At 44.3% G+C, this 17,643-nt stretch overlaps 1 protein-coding gene and 1 non-coding gene across 8 annotated transcripts in view; both read left to right on the forward strand.

Moving 5' to 3' along the window:
• The window catches only part of Cnot10 (CCR4-NOT transcription complex subunit 10), a 49,056-nt gene that overhangs the window by 21,887 nt on the left and 9,526 nt on the right, over positions 1-17,643 (forward strand). For 4 of the 7 annotated variants that reach the window (XM_048423223.3, XM_048423225.3, XM_048423219.3 and 1 more), the window contains exons 9-14: positions 1,111-1,260; positions 2,658-2,860; positions 6,133-6,254; positions 7,245-7,421; positions 9,830-9,910; positions 17,217-17,330. In XM_048423223.3, coding sequence (XP_048279180.1) covers positions 1,111-1,260; positions 2,658-2,860; positions 6,133-6,254; positions 7,245-7,421; positions 9,830-9,910; positions 17,217-17,330 — 847 coding nt within the window. The remainder of the gene's footprint in view (positions 1-1,110; positions 1,261-2,657; positions 2,861-6,132; positions 6,255-7,244; positions 7,422-9,829; positions 9,911-17,216; positions 17,331-17,643) is intronic. The other 3 variants (XM_048423224.3, XM_048423226.3, XM_048423220.3) reach the window with 1 other exon arrangement.
• Positions 15,878-15,983, forward strand: LOC146894516 (U6 spliceosomal RNA). Its single transcript, XR_015001972.1, has one exon. It is a non-coding gene; the product is annotated as a U6 spliceosomal RNA (small nuclear RNA).

The following is a 17,643-nucleotide window of genomic DNA, read 5'->3' on the forward strand; positions in this document are numbered from 1 at the left end:
GTGAGGCCCTCTATCAAAATAATTAAAATTGTGCTGGAATATAGTTCAGTTGGTAGAGTGCTCACCTGTCATGCACAGAGCCCCGGACTTCATCTCTATACCACACACCAAGTGCTGGTACATGTCTGTGATCTTTACACTTGAGGAGGTAGAGGCAAGAGAATTACTTGTCACTCTCAACTGCGTGGAGAGTTGCAGTGAGGCAGCCTTTTTTACACAGGATCCTGTCTCAGGTGGTAGGTAGTATGATGGATGGATGGGTGGGTAGAGTAAGTAGAGTGGGAACTTAAGCTTCAGATGAAACAGGGTTTCTATACTCTGTTTTGTTTTTGTTGTTTTGTTTTGTTTTTCCAAGACAGGGTTTCTTTGTGCAACAGTCCTGTGTGTCTTAGAACTCGCTTTGTAGACCATGGTGGCCTTAAACTCACTGAGATCCACCTGCCTCCACCTCCCAAGTACTGTATATTCTGTTGCATACATTCTCCTTGTTATTCTTCCCTATGTATTTTAGCTCTTTCCATGTGCATACATGTGTTCTGCTCAAGACCTTATACATGCTAAGCCAGTTCTAGCACTGCACTAAGCTCCAGCCTCCGTGTTTAGATTGTTTCACTGTTTGCAGTTTGTACTGTATTTCACTGTGGACAGATGGCATATGTATTTGTTTTTAATTTTTTGTCATTTGTTAAAATGAAGTCAGAAAAAAAGTATGCAGGGTTTTTTAAAAATGATTTTATCTGCCAGAGAGGGTGTCTGTGTCACTTAACACCATGCCTCATGAACTGTCCTTTAGTGACTAAGTGACATTCCAAATAGGTTAGGTAACTGACAGCAGCTAGGTCTGATTTTTTTTAAAATTTTTAAAATTTATTTATTATGTATACAATATTCTGTCTGTGTGTATGCCTGAAGGCCAGAAGAGGGCACCAGACCTCATTACAGATGGTTGTGAATCACCATGTGGTTGCCGGGAATTGAACTCAGGACCTTTGGAAGAGCAGGCAATGCTCTTAACCACTGAGCCATCTCTCCAGCCCCTAGGTCTGATTTTTATATGAGGGACTGCAAAAACAAAATTCTGTAGATAAAAGTGGTTTGTGTTGTTTTCAGGTGAATGCTTGAGGTGCATGTTCTGGAATAATCTTGGTTGCATCCATTTTGCCATGAGCAAGCACAATTTGGGAATTTTCTACTTTAAGAAGGCTCTGCAAGAAAATGACAATGTCTGTGCCCAGCTCAGTGCAGGTGGCACTGATCCAGGTAAGCAGCGCTGGGAACTGCAGTGTCCTCCGTGAGAAACACAAGAGTGAGATAGCAAGCATCAGGGAGGAGACCTCGGTGTGGGGGACACAGTCAGGGCTCAGAGGACGAGACGGGTTTGTTCTAAGATGTCACAATAAAAGGAGTAGCAGCCATCCTGTCAAGGGTGCCAGCCATGTGTACAGACTTGGCTCTGGAGACTTTTAGTAGTTATTGCCCCTTGGTATTAAGAAGCTAAGAAATTTTTGAATTATGAAAAAGCAAGAGCTGAGGAAATGTCTCAGCAATTACACAAGAGGAACAGACTTTCAACCCCTTGATCTGCATAAATGCTGTATGCCCAGGGCAGCTCACCTGTAATTCCAACCTTAGAAAGCAAAGGTGAGGTCCTGGAACAAGCCAGCTAGTGAGGCCCCTCTATCAGGAAGCTTCAGTTTGATTGAAAGACACTGCCTGCCTAAAGGACGAGAGATTAAGGGAGATACTTGACCTCTGGTTTAGACTTAAACACACACGAAAACACACAGGCATGGGGGAAAAGAAAAGATAAAAAGAATTCAGTTACTTCAGTTTGTTTTGTATTTGAATCAGTAATCCTACATGATATGTCAGTCAGTTTTAATTAAATCATTAGGACTTCTCAGCTGTCAGGCCAGCATTATTAAATTGTTGGCAGAACTTCCAAAGTGTTGTATTGGTGGCATCTGACAGCCTTAAAGCATTGCTGAAGTTTGTTATTGAACATTCAGATTATATGGATCCTTGATCAAAAATGCTTTAAATTAAGCAATTTTCTAATTTTTAAAATCATAAGCACTTAGTTGATGAAAAATATATTCTATGCTGGGCTTGTTAACACACGTCTTTAATTCTAGCCCTTAGGAGGCAGAGGCAGGCAGATCTGTGAATTTGAGGTTAGCCTGGTCTACAAAGAGAGTCAGTTCTAAGGACAGACAGGGCTACTCAAAGAAACATTGCCTCAAAAAATAAAAGAAAGACAGAAAGACAAAAATACATTCTATATGTATATGGCAAGTGGTCCTGTTGTGGATATGAATCACTGGAAACGTGTAGCAGTGGAAACAAATTGGCCAAGCTGAAGGTGCTGGAAAGTTCAAGGAGTCAGTGACTCTCACTTCAGTTCTTTGGCTCCCTGAAGCAGCATTACCAGAAGAGCTGACACAAGCAAGGACATCTCTGTCCCAGCTAGCACAGACATCTGATATGATTGACAGATTCTTGTAGGGTTAAGCATGGAGAGACCACCTTGGAGAGAGCCACTGATTACAGTTTAAATTGTGGTTGTTGGTACTAACCGTACAAGTGTTTACTTGGAAAAACAAATGCCTTCAGTGCAACTGAACTTTAATGATCTAGTCTCCAATTCTGATCGCCAGGCAAAAAGTTTTCTGGAAGACCCATGTGTACACTGCTAAGCAACAAAAGGTATGAGCTGCTCTATAACTGTGGGATCCAGCTGCTACACATCGGGAGGCCTCTCGCTGCCTTCGAGTGTCTGATTGAAGCTGTTCAGGTTTATCATGCAAATCCCCGACTTTGGCTACGACTGGCTGAATGCTGCATTGCTGCCAATAAAGGGGTGAGTGCTCCTTGGGTATCTCTTTGAACCTCTTTTTCTCCTCTCCAATACTTGTTACACAGAGAGCAAAGCATTCTTGGGAATCTAAGACCTCATTTCTTTTTTCACCTTCACTGAATTTACAGGGGAGTTTTCTGTTAGCAGTTGGGGGTTGGATTTAGTATCAAAATGTCACTTGCTTAACTCTGATTCTTGGGAAAGGGTTGATGCCAATGAGAAAACTGCCTGTCTGAACAGTGCCTCCTGCTGGGCCTGCCCTGTGCCGTCTGCAAGCATGATGATAGTTGTATACACAGTGCTTAGAGAACAGTTGGTTCTGATCCAGAATGGACAGGACGACATTAAATAGCATTCCCTTCAGGGAAGCACATGCAGTCAACTATCCCCACCGACACATTTGTCCACAGTGTTTAGAAATAGGCTGCCCTGCATCATTATCTCTAGATTAGTAGCTGTCTTCAGGATCTCTGCTGGAGAAAGGTCAGTGAAAAGTGGGGGAAACAGGAACTCCCAAGTCCCCTCACCCTCTGCCTGTGTTCCCTGGGTGTGTGAAGGTGGGAGCAGTTGACGTCTACGGTCTTGCCTGGCATGCCTGCCTGCCATAGGATATGTAGGATTTTGAAGTTCTTTACTGAGCAGCATTTTCTGAAAAGCAGGCAAAAGAACCAAGGAGTTTAAAAGAAGCATACCTGGTGTTTTAGTATTTAAGTAGTTGATGACTTGAATATAGCAGAGGAGAGACTAAGGATGCTCCTAAAAGGCTTTAACCATGTAGTTAATTGTGCTTTACCTTTCGTGGCCTGTATGTGCACGCGCGTGTGCACGCGTGCTGGTTCAAACTCAAAAAAGAGCCTTGTGCATAGAAGGAAAGTTCTATATCACTGAGCTTCTTTGGGGGTTTTCTTTTTTTTTTTCTTTTTTTTTTTTTTCTTTTTTGGTTTTTTTTTAGGGGGGGGCTTTCGAGACAGGGTTTCTCTGTAGCTTTGGATCCTGTCCTGGAACTAGCTCTTGTAGACCAGGCTGGCCTCAAACTCGCAGAGATCCACCTGCCTCTGCCTCCCGCATGCGCCACCACCGCCCAGTGGGGTTTTCATTTCTAAGATTTATTTTTATTTATGTGAGTGTTTTGTCTACATATATATCTGTGCACCACTGTGTGTGCAGAGCCACAGAGGCTAGAAGAGGGCTTTGGAGCCCCTGGAATTGGAGTTGCCATGTGAGTGCTGGAAGCAACCTGGGCCCTCAGCAAGAGCAGCAGGTGTTCCTACCACTGAGCTGTCTCTCCTGTAGTTTGGTGTTTTAAAAAGGACTTCAGTACCAGGTGGTGGTGGCCCACACCTTTAATCCCAGCACTTGGGAGGGAGAGGCAGGTGAATCTCTGTGAGTGTGAGGCGAGCCTGGTCTACAGAGCGAGTTCCAGGACAGCCAGAGACCCTGTCTCGGGGAAGAATAAAGACTGAAGAGTAAGGACAGGTGAGTTAGCTGTTCATGGTGAGATCATCCTGAGCTATTTAAAACCCTGTTTCAAAAACAAAACACACTTTCTTATTTAAATCATTTTTAAATTAACTGATAAATTTGAGGCAGATTTATTCTTGTTTTTTTTTTTTTTTTAAAAAAAAAACTTGTTTGAAGCCAGGCAGTGGTGGCACATGCTTTTAATCCCAGCACTTGGGAGGCAGAAGCAGGTAGATCTCTGAGTTTGAGGCCAACCTGGTCTACAGAGTAGAGTGAGTTCTAGAACAGCCAATGCTGCACAGAGAAACCCTGTCTCAAAAACCTGAAAAAAATAAAATAAAGGAAATTTGTTAACTGGGCCTAGGGACTGCTTTTCCAGAGGGTCTGAATTTGATGCCCAGCATGTACACTGCCTGCAATTCAAGTCCTAGACTTTAGAATCTAGACTGGAGTTAATGCCTTCTTCTGGCCTCCTTAGACTCCACTGCATAAACCCACTGAGGCCCACACATGCACATAACTTGAGAAGTAAGTTTAAATTAGTGACTAAAGGAATGACTCTAGGAGTCACTGATTTTGCTGATCCTTTGATGAACTTGCATTGTGAGGACCTCTGTAGTTAGCAGGAGAGAGTTTAGAGAAAAGGCTCCAGGCCACACTTAGTTCTGTATCCCTGCTGCCTGGCTCTAGGGTGTTGCCGCAGAGGAGATTTGGGGTGTCTCATACGATGATAACGAGGATTTCACCTCACGGTAATTAGTAAGGTGGAAGAAGAGGTGTATCCACTGCTGTCTCCAGGCTCCTTGGTGAAATAGGTGAAATATTATACCTTTAAGTTTAAATGTTTGTTGGTTTTATGGATTGGGGCTTTTTTTTAAGTTGCCTAGAAGGCAAGAATTATACCTGTGTGAACTCTGTATGTAGCTTGTTAGATTGTTTCTGGTAATGTCATTACTACTTCAGAGGAAAAATATGATGGGCAAGATGGTGCCTCTAATCTAAGCACTTGGGAGGCAGGAGCAGTGAGGTCCATCTAAAAGCTAGCCTGGTCTACATGGCAAGTTCCAGGACAGCTAGGGCTTCATAGTGAGACCTTATATAACAGAAACACAGGGGTGGGAGGTGTAGCTGGAGAGATGGCTCCAATATGAAATGGTTGCCTTAATAAACATGAAGGCTAGAGTTTGGCTTTCCAGCACTGTGATTATGATGAACATAATTCCAGAACTGGAAAGTAAGGGATGGAATCCCTAGCTGGCTAGCTGCACTAGCCTTCCCAGCCAGCCTAGGTTCTGTTGAGAGACTCTGTTCAGTAAAGATACAGGAGACACACCAAGGACAACTCCAAATGTTCCCCTCAGGTTTCCAGACTCAATGCACAGAGACACATGTGTGATAGATACACAGGGCGGAAAAAATGTAGCCTCACAGTGGCCATAGGAGGTTGAAGCAGTAGGATTGCAAGTTTGAGGCCAGCTTGAGCTATATAACAAACCCTATCTCCTAAGTACACACTCACATACTTATTTAATAATTGTAAAATATGGTGCTAGAGGTGGACACTTGCCAGGAACTCAGGATAGGTTCCGAGTACTCACATGGTGGCACACGGCTACCAGTAGTTCAGGGAATTCAGTGTGCATTTCTGGCTGTCCTGGAACTCACTCTGTAGACCAGCCTGGCCTCAAACTCAGAGATTTGCCTGCCTCTGCCTCTCTAAGTGCTGGGATTAAAGGTGCGCACCACCACCTCCTGGCTTTTATATCATGTCTTATAGTTCCTTTAAATTTTATTTGAAGTATATTTTGTTTTAGACTTCTGAGCAAGAAACTAAAGGTCTTCCTACCAAAAAGGGAATTGTACAGTCTATTGTTGGTCAAGGATATCACCGTAAAATCGTTCTGGCATCGCAGTCTATTCAGAACACTGTCTACAAGTAAGTATTTTGCCATGAGCCAATTTGTCTCTGTGATAACCCAGTTCACGCTGGTCTTAGTGGGAAAGAGCTTGGACTTTATCGCTTCATAGGAGAATTGCTTTGTGATGACGTTTTATTGCAGCATCAGTAACCAGACCCGCAAACCGAGGCCCACACTGAGTAGCTCCACAGTGAGTTGATCTGTCTGCTGTAGCTACGATGTAGTGCATCTGGGGTGCTGAAACGGTCTGTGTCCTAAGCAAGCAGCCTATTGATTGCCATGAATCAGAATGTCCAGAAGAGGGCGTTTTGGTGTCTCCTTTTTAGATCACACTGCTTCTGGAACAATTGCCTACCCTCCTCACCTTTGTCTTGTTAGTCCCCATCCATGGAGTCAGCCAGCCTGATTGAAAACATCCACAAGCAAGCAATAAATAAATAAATAAATAAAACCATATTGAACATACACTGATTTAGTTCCTTTTTTGTTTTTGTTTTCCAAGGCAAGGTTTCTCTGTAGGTTTGGAACCTGTCCTGGAACTTGCTCTGTAGACTATGCTGGCCTCGAACTCACAGAGATTTGCCTTCCTCTGCCTCCTAAGTGCTGGGATTAAAGGTGTGCACCACCACTCCCCAACCCCTCTCATTCTTGCAACACCTGTTCTGACCTTTATTCTCATGACCTCATCTATTAATTCCTCTCCTGCATTAATATTGACAGTACAGAGTACTTGAGTTTATTTGATTTATATGTATTTATAGTCCTCTGTAGGATCTTTTTGGTGTTTTGAGACAGGGTTTCTGTTTGTAGCCCTGGCTGTCCTGGAACTCACTCTGTAGACCAGGCTGGCCTCCAACTCACAGAGATCCACCTGCCTTTGTCTCCCTGGTGTTGGGATTAAAGGCATGCGCCACAACCGCTGTATAACAGTTAATGATTTCTTATAGCAGACATGTCTAGTTTCTTTTTCTGCTGTCTGTTCAGCTTGTTTGTCTCATTCTTTGAAGTGATGGGCAGTCTTCGGCTATTCCTGTAGCAAGTGTGGAGTTTGCAGCCATCTGTCTCAGAAATGCCTTGTTGCTATTACCCGAAGAACAGCAAGACCCAAAGCAAGAAAATGGCTCCAAGAACAGCAGCCAGCTAGGAGGAAACACCGAAAGCAACGAGAGCAGTGAGCCATGCAGGTACCGATCCCTCTCTTCCTGTCTTGTGCTCTCTCCTGCTGTGATCAACACTAGACCAACAGCAGCTTGGGAAGAGTCTTAGTGTCCTGTTGCTACAGAGAGACACCATGGCCATCGACGCTTAAAAGTATTTATTTGGGACTTGCTTTCAGTTTCAGAGATTTAGTCCGTTATTGTCATGGTGGCATACAGGCAGACATGGAGAAAGTAGCTGAGAGTTCTATATCTAGATACACAGACAGCAGGAAGGAAGACATTGGGACCTGGCTTGAGCTTTTTAACCCTCAAAGCCCATCCCCAGTGACATACTTCTTCCACCAATACCACACCTCCTAGTCCTTTTAAATAGTGCCATTCCCTGTTGACTAAGCTTTCAAGTAGATGAGTCTAAGGGAGCCGTTCTTATTGGAACTCCCACAAGAAGGAAAGGGTTTGTTTGGTCTTGGTGGTATTCCATCATTGAGGGGTGGCAGGAACCAAAGCAGAAGCCTAGGAGGAACTCAGCTTTTTAGCTGTTAACCCATGTCTTCTCTTCCATAGCTCACTATGCTTGCACAACCCTGGACCATCAGTTCAGAGGAGACACCACCCACCGTGGGCTGGGTTCTTTCTTATCAATCAGCAGTCAAGAGTTGCTTGTAGGCCAGTCTGATGGAGGCCTTTTCTTAATTGAGGTTCCCTCTTCCCAGATTATTCTAGCTTGTGTCAAATTGACAAAACAAAAAACAAAAAATACCAACGCAACCCTCTTGGCAGAAGCCCTTCAGGGCTTTTGCAAGCCCTCTATCCTTCCGATGTCTTCCTCAGCTGCATCCAGCTTTCCTATTCTTTCACAACAAAGGCAAGGATGTTTCTGAAGAGAAACAATGGAAAAGCTAAGTGAGAAGATGACTCTGAGAAAAGATAGAAAACGAACTTGGGGTGTGGGCTTTTTTGTTTTCTCAAAGGAGCAGCTTCAAGGCCAGAGCCAGGTAGGATGCACACGTCTATGTTCCAGTTCTGGGAGGCAGGAGGACGACAAGTTGGGTACCAGTCTGGGATATATAACAAAACCCTGTGAAGAAATAGGAAAGAAAAGAAATGCCTGTAGGTTAGCAGTGGGGGATTCAAAAGTCTTGTGGGTATCAGAAACAGCATTTTATATATTTATTTATTAAACAGTAGGAGCCAAGCTAGAAGGTGGCACACACCTTTAATCCCAACACTTGGGAGGTAGAGGCAGACCGATCTCTGTAAGTTCCTAGCAAGTCCCAGGACAACCAGAGCTATATGGTGAGACCCTGCTTCCAACCCCCAAAGATCAAACAAGATGGTTTCATTAGGTGGAGGTACTTGCTGCTAAGCTGGACAATTTGAGTTCTGTCCCCAAGAGTCACATGGTAGAAGGAAAGAACCGACTCTTCTACAAGTTGTCCTCTGACCTCTGTGTGCACTATGGTTCATTTATAGCCACACTCATATACATGCAAACATTTAAAAATTCATATTTTTTTTTAAAGTGCCAGCTGCACATGGTGGCACATGCCTTTAACCCCAGCACTCATGAAGCAGAGACTCTTGGGTCTCTGTGAGTTAGAAGCCAGCCTGGTCTATAAGCGAGTTCAGGATGGCCAGGGCTACACAGAGAAACCCTGTCTCACAAAAAGAAAAAGAAAGAAAGAGAAAGAGAGAAAAGAAAAGAAAACCTACTTGCTTTTTTTCCCCCTTATTCTACTTGTTTTCGTTTTTGTGTTGATCTAGGACTATATCTCAAGCCCAAGTCAGCTTTGAATTTCCAGTGAGCCTTCTGCCTCAGCCTCCTGAGTGCTGGAGGAGAGGTACAAGCTACCATGCCCAACTTGAAGGTCTGGTCCCTATACATTACCTTTAAACCTTTGTCTCTGTTCCAACACCTCCTTTCTTGATTATAACTTTTTGAGTATTTGTTATATAAATTTTGAGACAAAGTCTCATATAGACCTGGCAGACTCACCTTGAGGTAACCTTGAACTTCTAACCCTTAGTCTGCTACCTCCCATATACTGGGATTAAAGACACACACCATTATGCCTGACTTATGCAATGCTGGGACTGGATCCCAGGGCTCCTGTGTGTTAGACAATCACTCTATCAACTGAACCACAGCCCTAGCTTATAAACTAGAGAAATTTTGAAGCAGTACAGCGTGAGAAGATACTTCTATAGTGGTGATGTTTGCAGCTGGAGATTTCATAGCAGTGCTCTTGTGTGCTCGGGACACTACAGTAGTGCGCAGTGCAGTACGGAGTGAGCGTAAACGTACTGCAGGCCTCCGTTCATTAGTTGCTCTGACTCACACACTTGAAGACCTGCCTTGGGGTGGTAGGGATAGGAGAACAAATTTCACACTGGTTTGTTTCTTTTTATATCTGAGTCTTTCTCTATTTCAGCAGTAAAAGCCATGATGGAGATAAGTTCATTCCAGCTCCACCTTCTTCTCCACTGAGGAAGCAGGAATTAGAAAACCTAAAGTGAGTATCTGACGCATTGAGCATCCACCGAGGTGAGCGCACTGGCTTTCACCTATGCTACAACACTGTCAGGTGCAGGACCAGATGCCTGCACCCCTGTAGGAGACCTCTCCATAGCACCGTCGTGCAGCTTTGGTTGTCCTGCATGACCTAACTGTCCTGCCTTTCCTTTCCCTTTGCCCACCTCAGTGCTGAAGTTACGCTTGGCCTCTTCCATGGCTGCTGGGAATGCAAAGTCAGGTACCCGTGCTTGCACAGCATCTGCTGTTACCCACTCTGTCCACTCCAAGCCCCGCCCCTTAAGTTTATCTGAACAAATTGGAACAGGGGGGCCATGATGCTAGAGATGCAGTCAGGGACTGACTTGTGCATGTAGGGCAGGTGCTTCATCACTACCATGGAGCTAGGTCTTAACCCTGGTTACAAGATCCTGATTGGCTCTTACCATACAATGCCTTGTTCTCTGAAAAAGTCAGTTTTCCAGTGAACTAGACAAAGGGTATTGGCTCAAACAGTTTTTTGTTTTTTAATTTAGTCACTGTACCAGCAAGATAGCATTTTCCCACCTAAGTTTGATTCCCACGCCCATGAAATAAAGGAGTTCTATGAGTTGTCCTCTGGCTTCTATCCATAAGTGCCTATTTGAATGCAAATGCAATTAATACAGATGTAAACTAGAAAAAAAAGGTAAAAAGCAATTACATTCCACCTGGAATCAGATATGGTAGTCCACACCCTTAATCACAGCCCCTGGCAGGTGGAACCAGGAGGATGGGGTTCAAAGCCAGTCTCTGCTGCATGGTGACTTTGAGACATGTCTGAACTTTTGAAAGAAAAAAATCTACTTGTATAACTAAAATAAAGTCATGCCTTTAATCCCTGAACCATAAAAGAAAGAAAGAAAGAAAGAAAGGAAGGAAGGAAGGAAGGAAGAAAGAAAGAAAGAAAGAAAGAAAGAAAGAAAAGAAAAGAAAAGAAAAGAAACCCAGAAATTGGGAGGCGTAGGCAGGCGGATCTCTTAATTTGAGGCCCGCCTGGACTACCGAGCTAGTTCCAGGACAATCAAGGCTACACAATGAAACCTTGGGTGTGGGGGGGATTACAGATGAGGGCTAGCCCAGTCCTTTAGAAACAGGTTTAATTATAAATAAGAATGAATCTGGTTTGTCTTTACTATAAAATAGCTTCAGTCCTAAGATAGAGACAGGCTGGTTTATCAACAACTACCTGTAGTTCTAGTTCCAGGGCACCTGATTCCCTCTTATGGACTCCACAGACTCAGTACTGCATGCACGTAGTACCCATGCATGCACACATGTGCACATAAAGTCAAATACTAAAACAAGAAATACTGATCATGGGTGGACTGGGGTGAAACTTGGTAGCCCTTGTGTTCTATTCCTAGCACCTCTAAAAATTTATTCGATGTTAAAAATGAATAAGAGAGTCAGGCAGTGGTGGCACACACCTTTAATCCCAGCACTCAGAAGGCAAAGCAGGCAGATCTCTGTGAATTCGAAGCCAGACTGGTATACAGAGTGAGTTCCAGCACAACCAGGGCTACACAAAGAAACCCCATCTCCAAAAAAAGAGGTGAGATGTGGTGATATATTCCTGTAATTTTAGCAGTGTGGAGGGAGAGACTGGGATATCAGAAGTCAAGGTCACCCTCAGTTACATAGTGAATTTGAGGCTAACCTAGGATGCAGGAAACCCTGTCTTTAAATAAAAATAAAAAACTTTGAATCCAAGGTCCTTTTTTATTTGTGTGTGCATGAGTACTCAGATACATATATATATACATAATTTAAGATTGCATAAATCTTCAATAAGCTAGAGAATTCCAGAATCTGGAAAGACTACGGCAGTACTAGGGAGGTGTAGGAAAAAGCATTGGGACCAGCATGGGGGACTTGTTTCTGTATGAGAAATTAAATCAAAGCACACAAAGTGAAAATGAACTTTAATTTGTCTTTTTTTGGTAGGAGGCCTCAAATTGGATAACAGAAAATGTTTAGGACAAACATAATTAGGCCCAGTGTTGTACAGGTGAGGTAATTCCTTAGTTCCTGACTTGGCACCTTTGAGTTCTTCTTCCTTGGATTCAAAGGATCCCCAAGGGTTGGTTTTAAGGAGTCCAACAACGGGCTGATCACACACACTGCAGAAGACTCAGCTTGTGTAAGGGTTCTGCTTGTCTGAGTCTTGTCCTGGGGCAGAGTTGGAGTAGGTGAGACCTGCCGCTTGGCGTGCCTCGCTTGATCTTCATCCTTTGTTCTGCCTCCTCGGGGCCCATACCGTCTCCATTTCTGTTGAGTTTGGGGTTTTTGTTTTGTTTTGTTTTGTTTCTATTTGAGGTGTAGCTACATGATACATAGTCATTCTACATAAACCACAGTGATCCTCCTGCCTCAGCATCCCCAGTGCTGAGGTTCAGGCATCCTATTATGACTTGAATGTGGTCCTGCTGAAGTCTGCCTATGCAGTAAGTTCTCCGGAGGATCGTGCCCAGGACCTACATGTCATCTGCACTTGTGTCCATGCTAGCAGGATCCCGTGTGCCTCCACAGAGCGCCCTTAGGCCTGACTGTTCCCGTGCTGTCGCAGTGATTTCTCACCGCTCTGCTTCTCTGCATCTCTCCTGTCAGGTCACAGGGTTAGAGCGGGTTGTGTGACATCGTGGTTCTGTTTATGTAAAATGCTGGATCTCCAGGACTTTCTGCTTTTTAAAAAAGATTCATTTTACTTTTAATTGTGTGTTGTGGGAAGGGGGGTGTGAGGACAAGGGATGGGGATGGGGGAGGGGTGTGTGTATGTGCGAGCTTGTGGCTGGAAGCTCGAGGCACAGGATCCCCGGAGCTGTGGTTCGTGCTGGGGCTCAGACTCATCCTCCACAAAAGCAGTACTTGCTTTTAGCTACTGAGCCACCTCTCCAGCCAGACAGTATACGTTTCATTTGCTGCCTAGGGTATGACCAGCTCTTGTGATACTACATTTGCTAAAGATAAAAGGAGCTTTTTAGATAAAGCAGGGTGCGCCCGAGAGATGGCTCTGTGGTTTAGAGGACCTGGGTTTGGTTCCCAGCACCACGTAGTGGCTCACTACCATCTATCGGTAACTCCAGTTTCAGGAGATTTTCACCCTCTTCTGGCCTCCTTAGACACACAAGTGGTACCTACACAAGCAGCAGAACACCCATAGTTTGTTGTTGTTGTTGTTGTTTTAAAGAAAAAGCAAAATAGGCAAAAAGAAAGAAAGAAAGAATGTGGTGGTATTTGCCTTTAACCCCAGCAGAGGCAGGCAGATTCTGTGAGCTCAAAACTAGCCTGGACTATTTAACAGGACTATTTAACAGGTCTCAGGCCGGCCAGGGATACATGGTAAGAACTTGTCTCTTATGGGAGTAGGGGTGGGGATTATCCAGGCATAAGGCCCACCTCTGTAATCTATAATCTAGGAGAGTGAGGGACAAGAATTGAGAGGCTAGCTGAGGCTGCTTTAGCAGCGCTCTGTCTCAGATTATGGGAGGGGCCTCCTAGGACTGCAAATGTAGCTCATTTGGTAGACTGCCTAGCAAGTACAAAGCCCTCGAGTTTGTTCCCCATAGAGGATATGGTGCATGTCTGTAAGCCTTACCCTCTGGAGATAGAGGCAGGAGAATCAGGGGTCAGCTGGTAGTGGGCAGGTTTCATTTTTTTCTAAATTACTTGTAGAGAAGTAGAATAAGCTTGGTGGTTTGGGGGCTCTTGTTTGTTATATATATCTTATATATATGTGTGTTATATATATTTCTTTGAGATTTTACCTTTTCCAGTTTGTTGTGCGTTGATCTTGTTAGCCAATTTTTCAAATGATATTTGTTGTGGAATTTCACTGTAAATGTGTTTCATTTTGACAAATGGTGACTGACTGATTTTGGCCATGTCAGCTTCTTTGCTAGTGGTTAAAGTTTGAGGTATCTGAACTGCATTCCTTAGTCCCCAGGATATCTCTTCGACAGTTTTCAATGCCAGTCTTCTGCAGCTGATTGTAACTTAATGTTTAAGGAGGAACCCCCTTCACCTCTCCTTCCTTTCTTCTCTTTCTGTGGTTGTATGAGGACTTAGCTAGCTCTTCAGGATGTGGATGGAGTGAGGGTTTTGTCAGATTCTCCATAGGGGGCAGAAGCTAGAGTGTCTCTGCCCTTGCCTCTTCATCTTCTAGTTCAGTGAGCTGTCAGATCCACTGAGCATCAGGTAAAACGGATCGGACAGTGGCTCCAGGGTGCAGTGTGTGTTGGGGACGGGTGCTTTAAGGATCAAAAGTAGAATGATTTTTCTGCATGGGTCTGGTAGGTAGAGCCATGCTTGTCTCTTTGTGCTGTGCAGAGCCTGCGGGAGATCGCGTTTTCTAACAGGAAACTGAGTGGAGAGGGCACTGAGAAGTGACCTGGGGTGAATTATCAGGCTTCAGGAGGAGTGTGGCGGTTCAGGGCAGTGAAACTGCCTTAGTTCCATGGCCCTTGCTCAGGATCCCAGCCACATTTGTTGTTTTGCTTGGCTGAGGACTGAACCAAGTCGTGTTAGCCAAGGTCTCTGACTGCTGAGCCATCCCTGGCCCCAGTTTTATACTAACATATTTAATATTTTAGTGGGCTGATTTTACTAATAGAACCTTAGGGTAAAAGTTGGGGAACATTCACTTTCTTACACATGGGTTTGATGTGGGCTTGCTCCAGTGCTTACATGACTGGTTTCTGGACCCAAAGTGAGCGTGACAGTGGGCTGACGTAGTACTAGCCCACCTACCGTCAGGAGAGGCTGGGGCCTGTGTTTCCCAGTGAGCCTGCCTGAGGTGGTCCTGTTCTGGGCTTGTAGCACTACAGCTTGCAAGGACAACCTCTGGCTGTGGGAGCCGAGGAAAGGAGCAGTGGTCTAAGTGTACCTACGGAAGCTTTTGCTTTTGTTGTTGTGGAGTGGGTTTTGTTTGTTTTTTTCCTGAGACACGGTCTTACTGTGCCATGCAGGCTGGCCTTGAACACTGTACTCCGGCCTCTGTGTCCATGTCCCCTCACCTCCAGTGCTAGGAATACAGATGTGTACCACCATGCTTAGCATAGCCTGTATTCTTTCTTGTTGTGATACTGAAGTCTTGAGTTCATGACCTTGCCTGTGCTAGGCAAATACTATACCATGAGCTGTGTCTCCAGCCTTAAGTTACTGGGACACTGTTGTTTATCTAGAATTAGATGGGCAGTATTCTTTTAATCCCAGCAGTTGGAAGGCAGAGAGGCAGGTGGATCTCTGTGAGTACGAGGCCAGTTACAGTCTGGAGGATCTGAGGCCCTCTTTTGTCCTCTGAACACCAGGTAGATGAGTTCACGTGTGATACACATCCAGGAGGCAAAATACCTAGGCACAACACCTTTAATTCCAGCACCTGAGAGGCAGAGGTAGGTGAATCTCTGAGTACCAGGCCAGCCTGGGCTGTCGAGTGAGTTTCAAGACAGCCTGGGCTACACAGAAAAACCCTGTCTCAAAAAAAAAAAAAAAAGAGAGAGAGAGAGAGGAATTAACAAAAGCAGTGCAGTAGCATAGAGCTTTCATCTCTGCGCTCTGGAGGTAGGGTAGGTGTGTTTGTGTTTCTGTGAGTTTGAAGCTAGTCTGGTCTATCTAGTAAATGCCAGGAGGTAACTCATACCTGTAATCCTAACATTTCAGAAGCTGAGGCAGGAGGATTGTTGTGAGTTTTGAGGCTAGCCTATATTACAGAGGAAAGCCCTGTCTCAGAAAAAGAAAACCAAACAGAAGTTGTTGTGGGACCTATGCCTGTCATTGCAGCACTTGATGGGGCCGTGCCTGTCATTGCAGCACTTGATGGGGCCGTGCCTGTCAGCCATTGCAGCACTGGGGACTCAAGTATAAGGCCAGTGTAGATAGACTATGTAAGTTTGAGGACAGTCTGTACTTAGAATAAGACCCTGTTTCCATGCTAACTTTGGCAGCATATATAGTAAAACTGGATTGACAGAAAAGATTAACATGGCCTCTTGCAAAAGAATGACATGAAAATTACCCAAAAGTGGCAGGAGATGGGGCTATGGATTTGAAAGTGAGCAAGGGAAGTAATGTACTTGGGAGGGTTTGGAGGGAGAAAAGGGGAAAACAATGTATTATAATCTCAAACGATAAAAAAAAAATATTAAAGGGAGGGAACTGGAGAGATGTGACTTAGAGGTTAAGAGCACTTGACTGCCCTTTCAGAGGAAAAAAATGAATGAAATGTGTGCCCTGGCAGCCTGTATATGGCAGTTCTGTTGAACTTGTCCATATTGGGCTTCATGGTCTAAGTTGATGAGGACGACTGACCAAGTCTCTTCCTCAAGAGGGCACCAGACCTCATTACAGATGGTTGTGAGCCACCATGTGGTTGATGGGAATTGAACTCAGGACCTTTGGAAAAGAAGGCAGTACTCTTAATCACTGAGCCGTCTCTCTCCAGTCCTGAGTTGAATCCCCAGCAACCACATGGTGGCTCACAACCATTTGTAATGGGATCAGGTTCTATCTTCTGGTGTACATGAAAATAGAACACTCAAATACTTGAATAATTTACTATATATATAGAAAGAATCAGGCTGGGCAGTGTTGGTGTATGCCTTTAATCCCAGCACTTGGGAAGCAGAGGCAGACGGATCTCTCTGAGTTCAAGGTCAGCCTGGTCTACAAGAGCTAGTTCCAGAACATACACAGAAAAACCCTTCTTGAAAAACTTAAAAAAAAAAAAAAAAAAGGAAGAGGAACCATTTTTTACAAGTCAGGGTAAGACCCTGGTCTTGAGCTCACCATGCAGCCCAGGTGGCCTCAAGCTTGAGATCCCCCTATCCCTGGAAAGCATGGAAATAGATATATACATCTTTTAAATTGTTATTTGGAGACCCGTATCCTACGTAACCTTTGTATTTCATTTATTCTTCCTGTATTTTTTTATAATTTTATATTTTTAGATTATAGAATAACTATTATTCTTCCCCCTTTCCTTTCCTACAGCCTCGCCCATGTATTCCCCTCTTGCTCTCAAATTCATGCACTCTTCCTTTACTATTAAGTGTGTGCATGCATTCCTAAATATATGAATATAACTTGCTTAGTTCTTGTTGCTTGTTTCAGGGCTAACCATTTGGTATTTGACCAAGATATTGTCACATCTGGATGTTTTGTTTTGTTTTTTGTTTTTTTGATACCAGGTTTCTTTCTGAAACAGTCCTGGCTGTCCTGAGACTGTCCCATCTGTAACTCGGGTTCTTACCTCCTCTCTTCTGTTGTAGGTGCTCCATCCTTGCTTGCAGTGCTTACGTGGCTCTAGCCTTAGGTGATAACCTCATGGCTTTGAATCATGCAGACCAGCTCCTCCAGCAGCCCAAGCTGTCGGGCTCTCTTAAGTAAGTGTGACTTCCAGGATGCTGGGTTCTCTTGGCTTACTTTTCTTCTCCAGTGGGATATGTGTTGGTGAGGAAAGCAACAGTCATGATATATGACTGTTATCCCAGGACCTTGGAGGTGGGTGCAGGAGGATCAGGAATTCAGAGCCAGTTTTCATATACATACCAAGTTCAAGGCTATCCTGAGCTACTTAAGACCCCGTCTCAAGTTAAAGGAAGGGAAGAAGGGAGACTATGGTAGCTCATAACCATAACCCCAAAACTCAGGAGTTGAGACAGGAGGATTAGTTGCTTTGTGTTCAAAGTAACCAGG

This window comes from Myodes glareolus, chromosome 4 (genome assembly GCF_982192425.1).
Source record: "Myodes glareolus chromosome 4, mMyoGla1.1, whole genome shotgun sequence".
Classification (NCBI taxonomy): Eukaryota; Metazoa; Chordata; class Mammalia; order Rodentia; family Cricetidae; genus Myodes; species Myodes glareolus.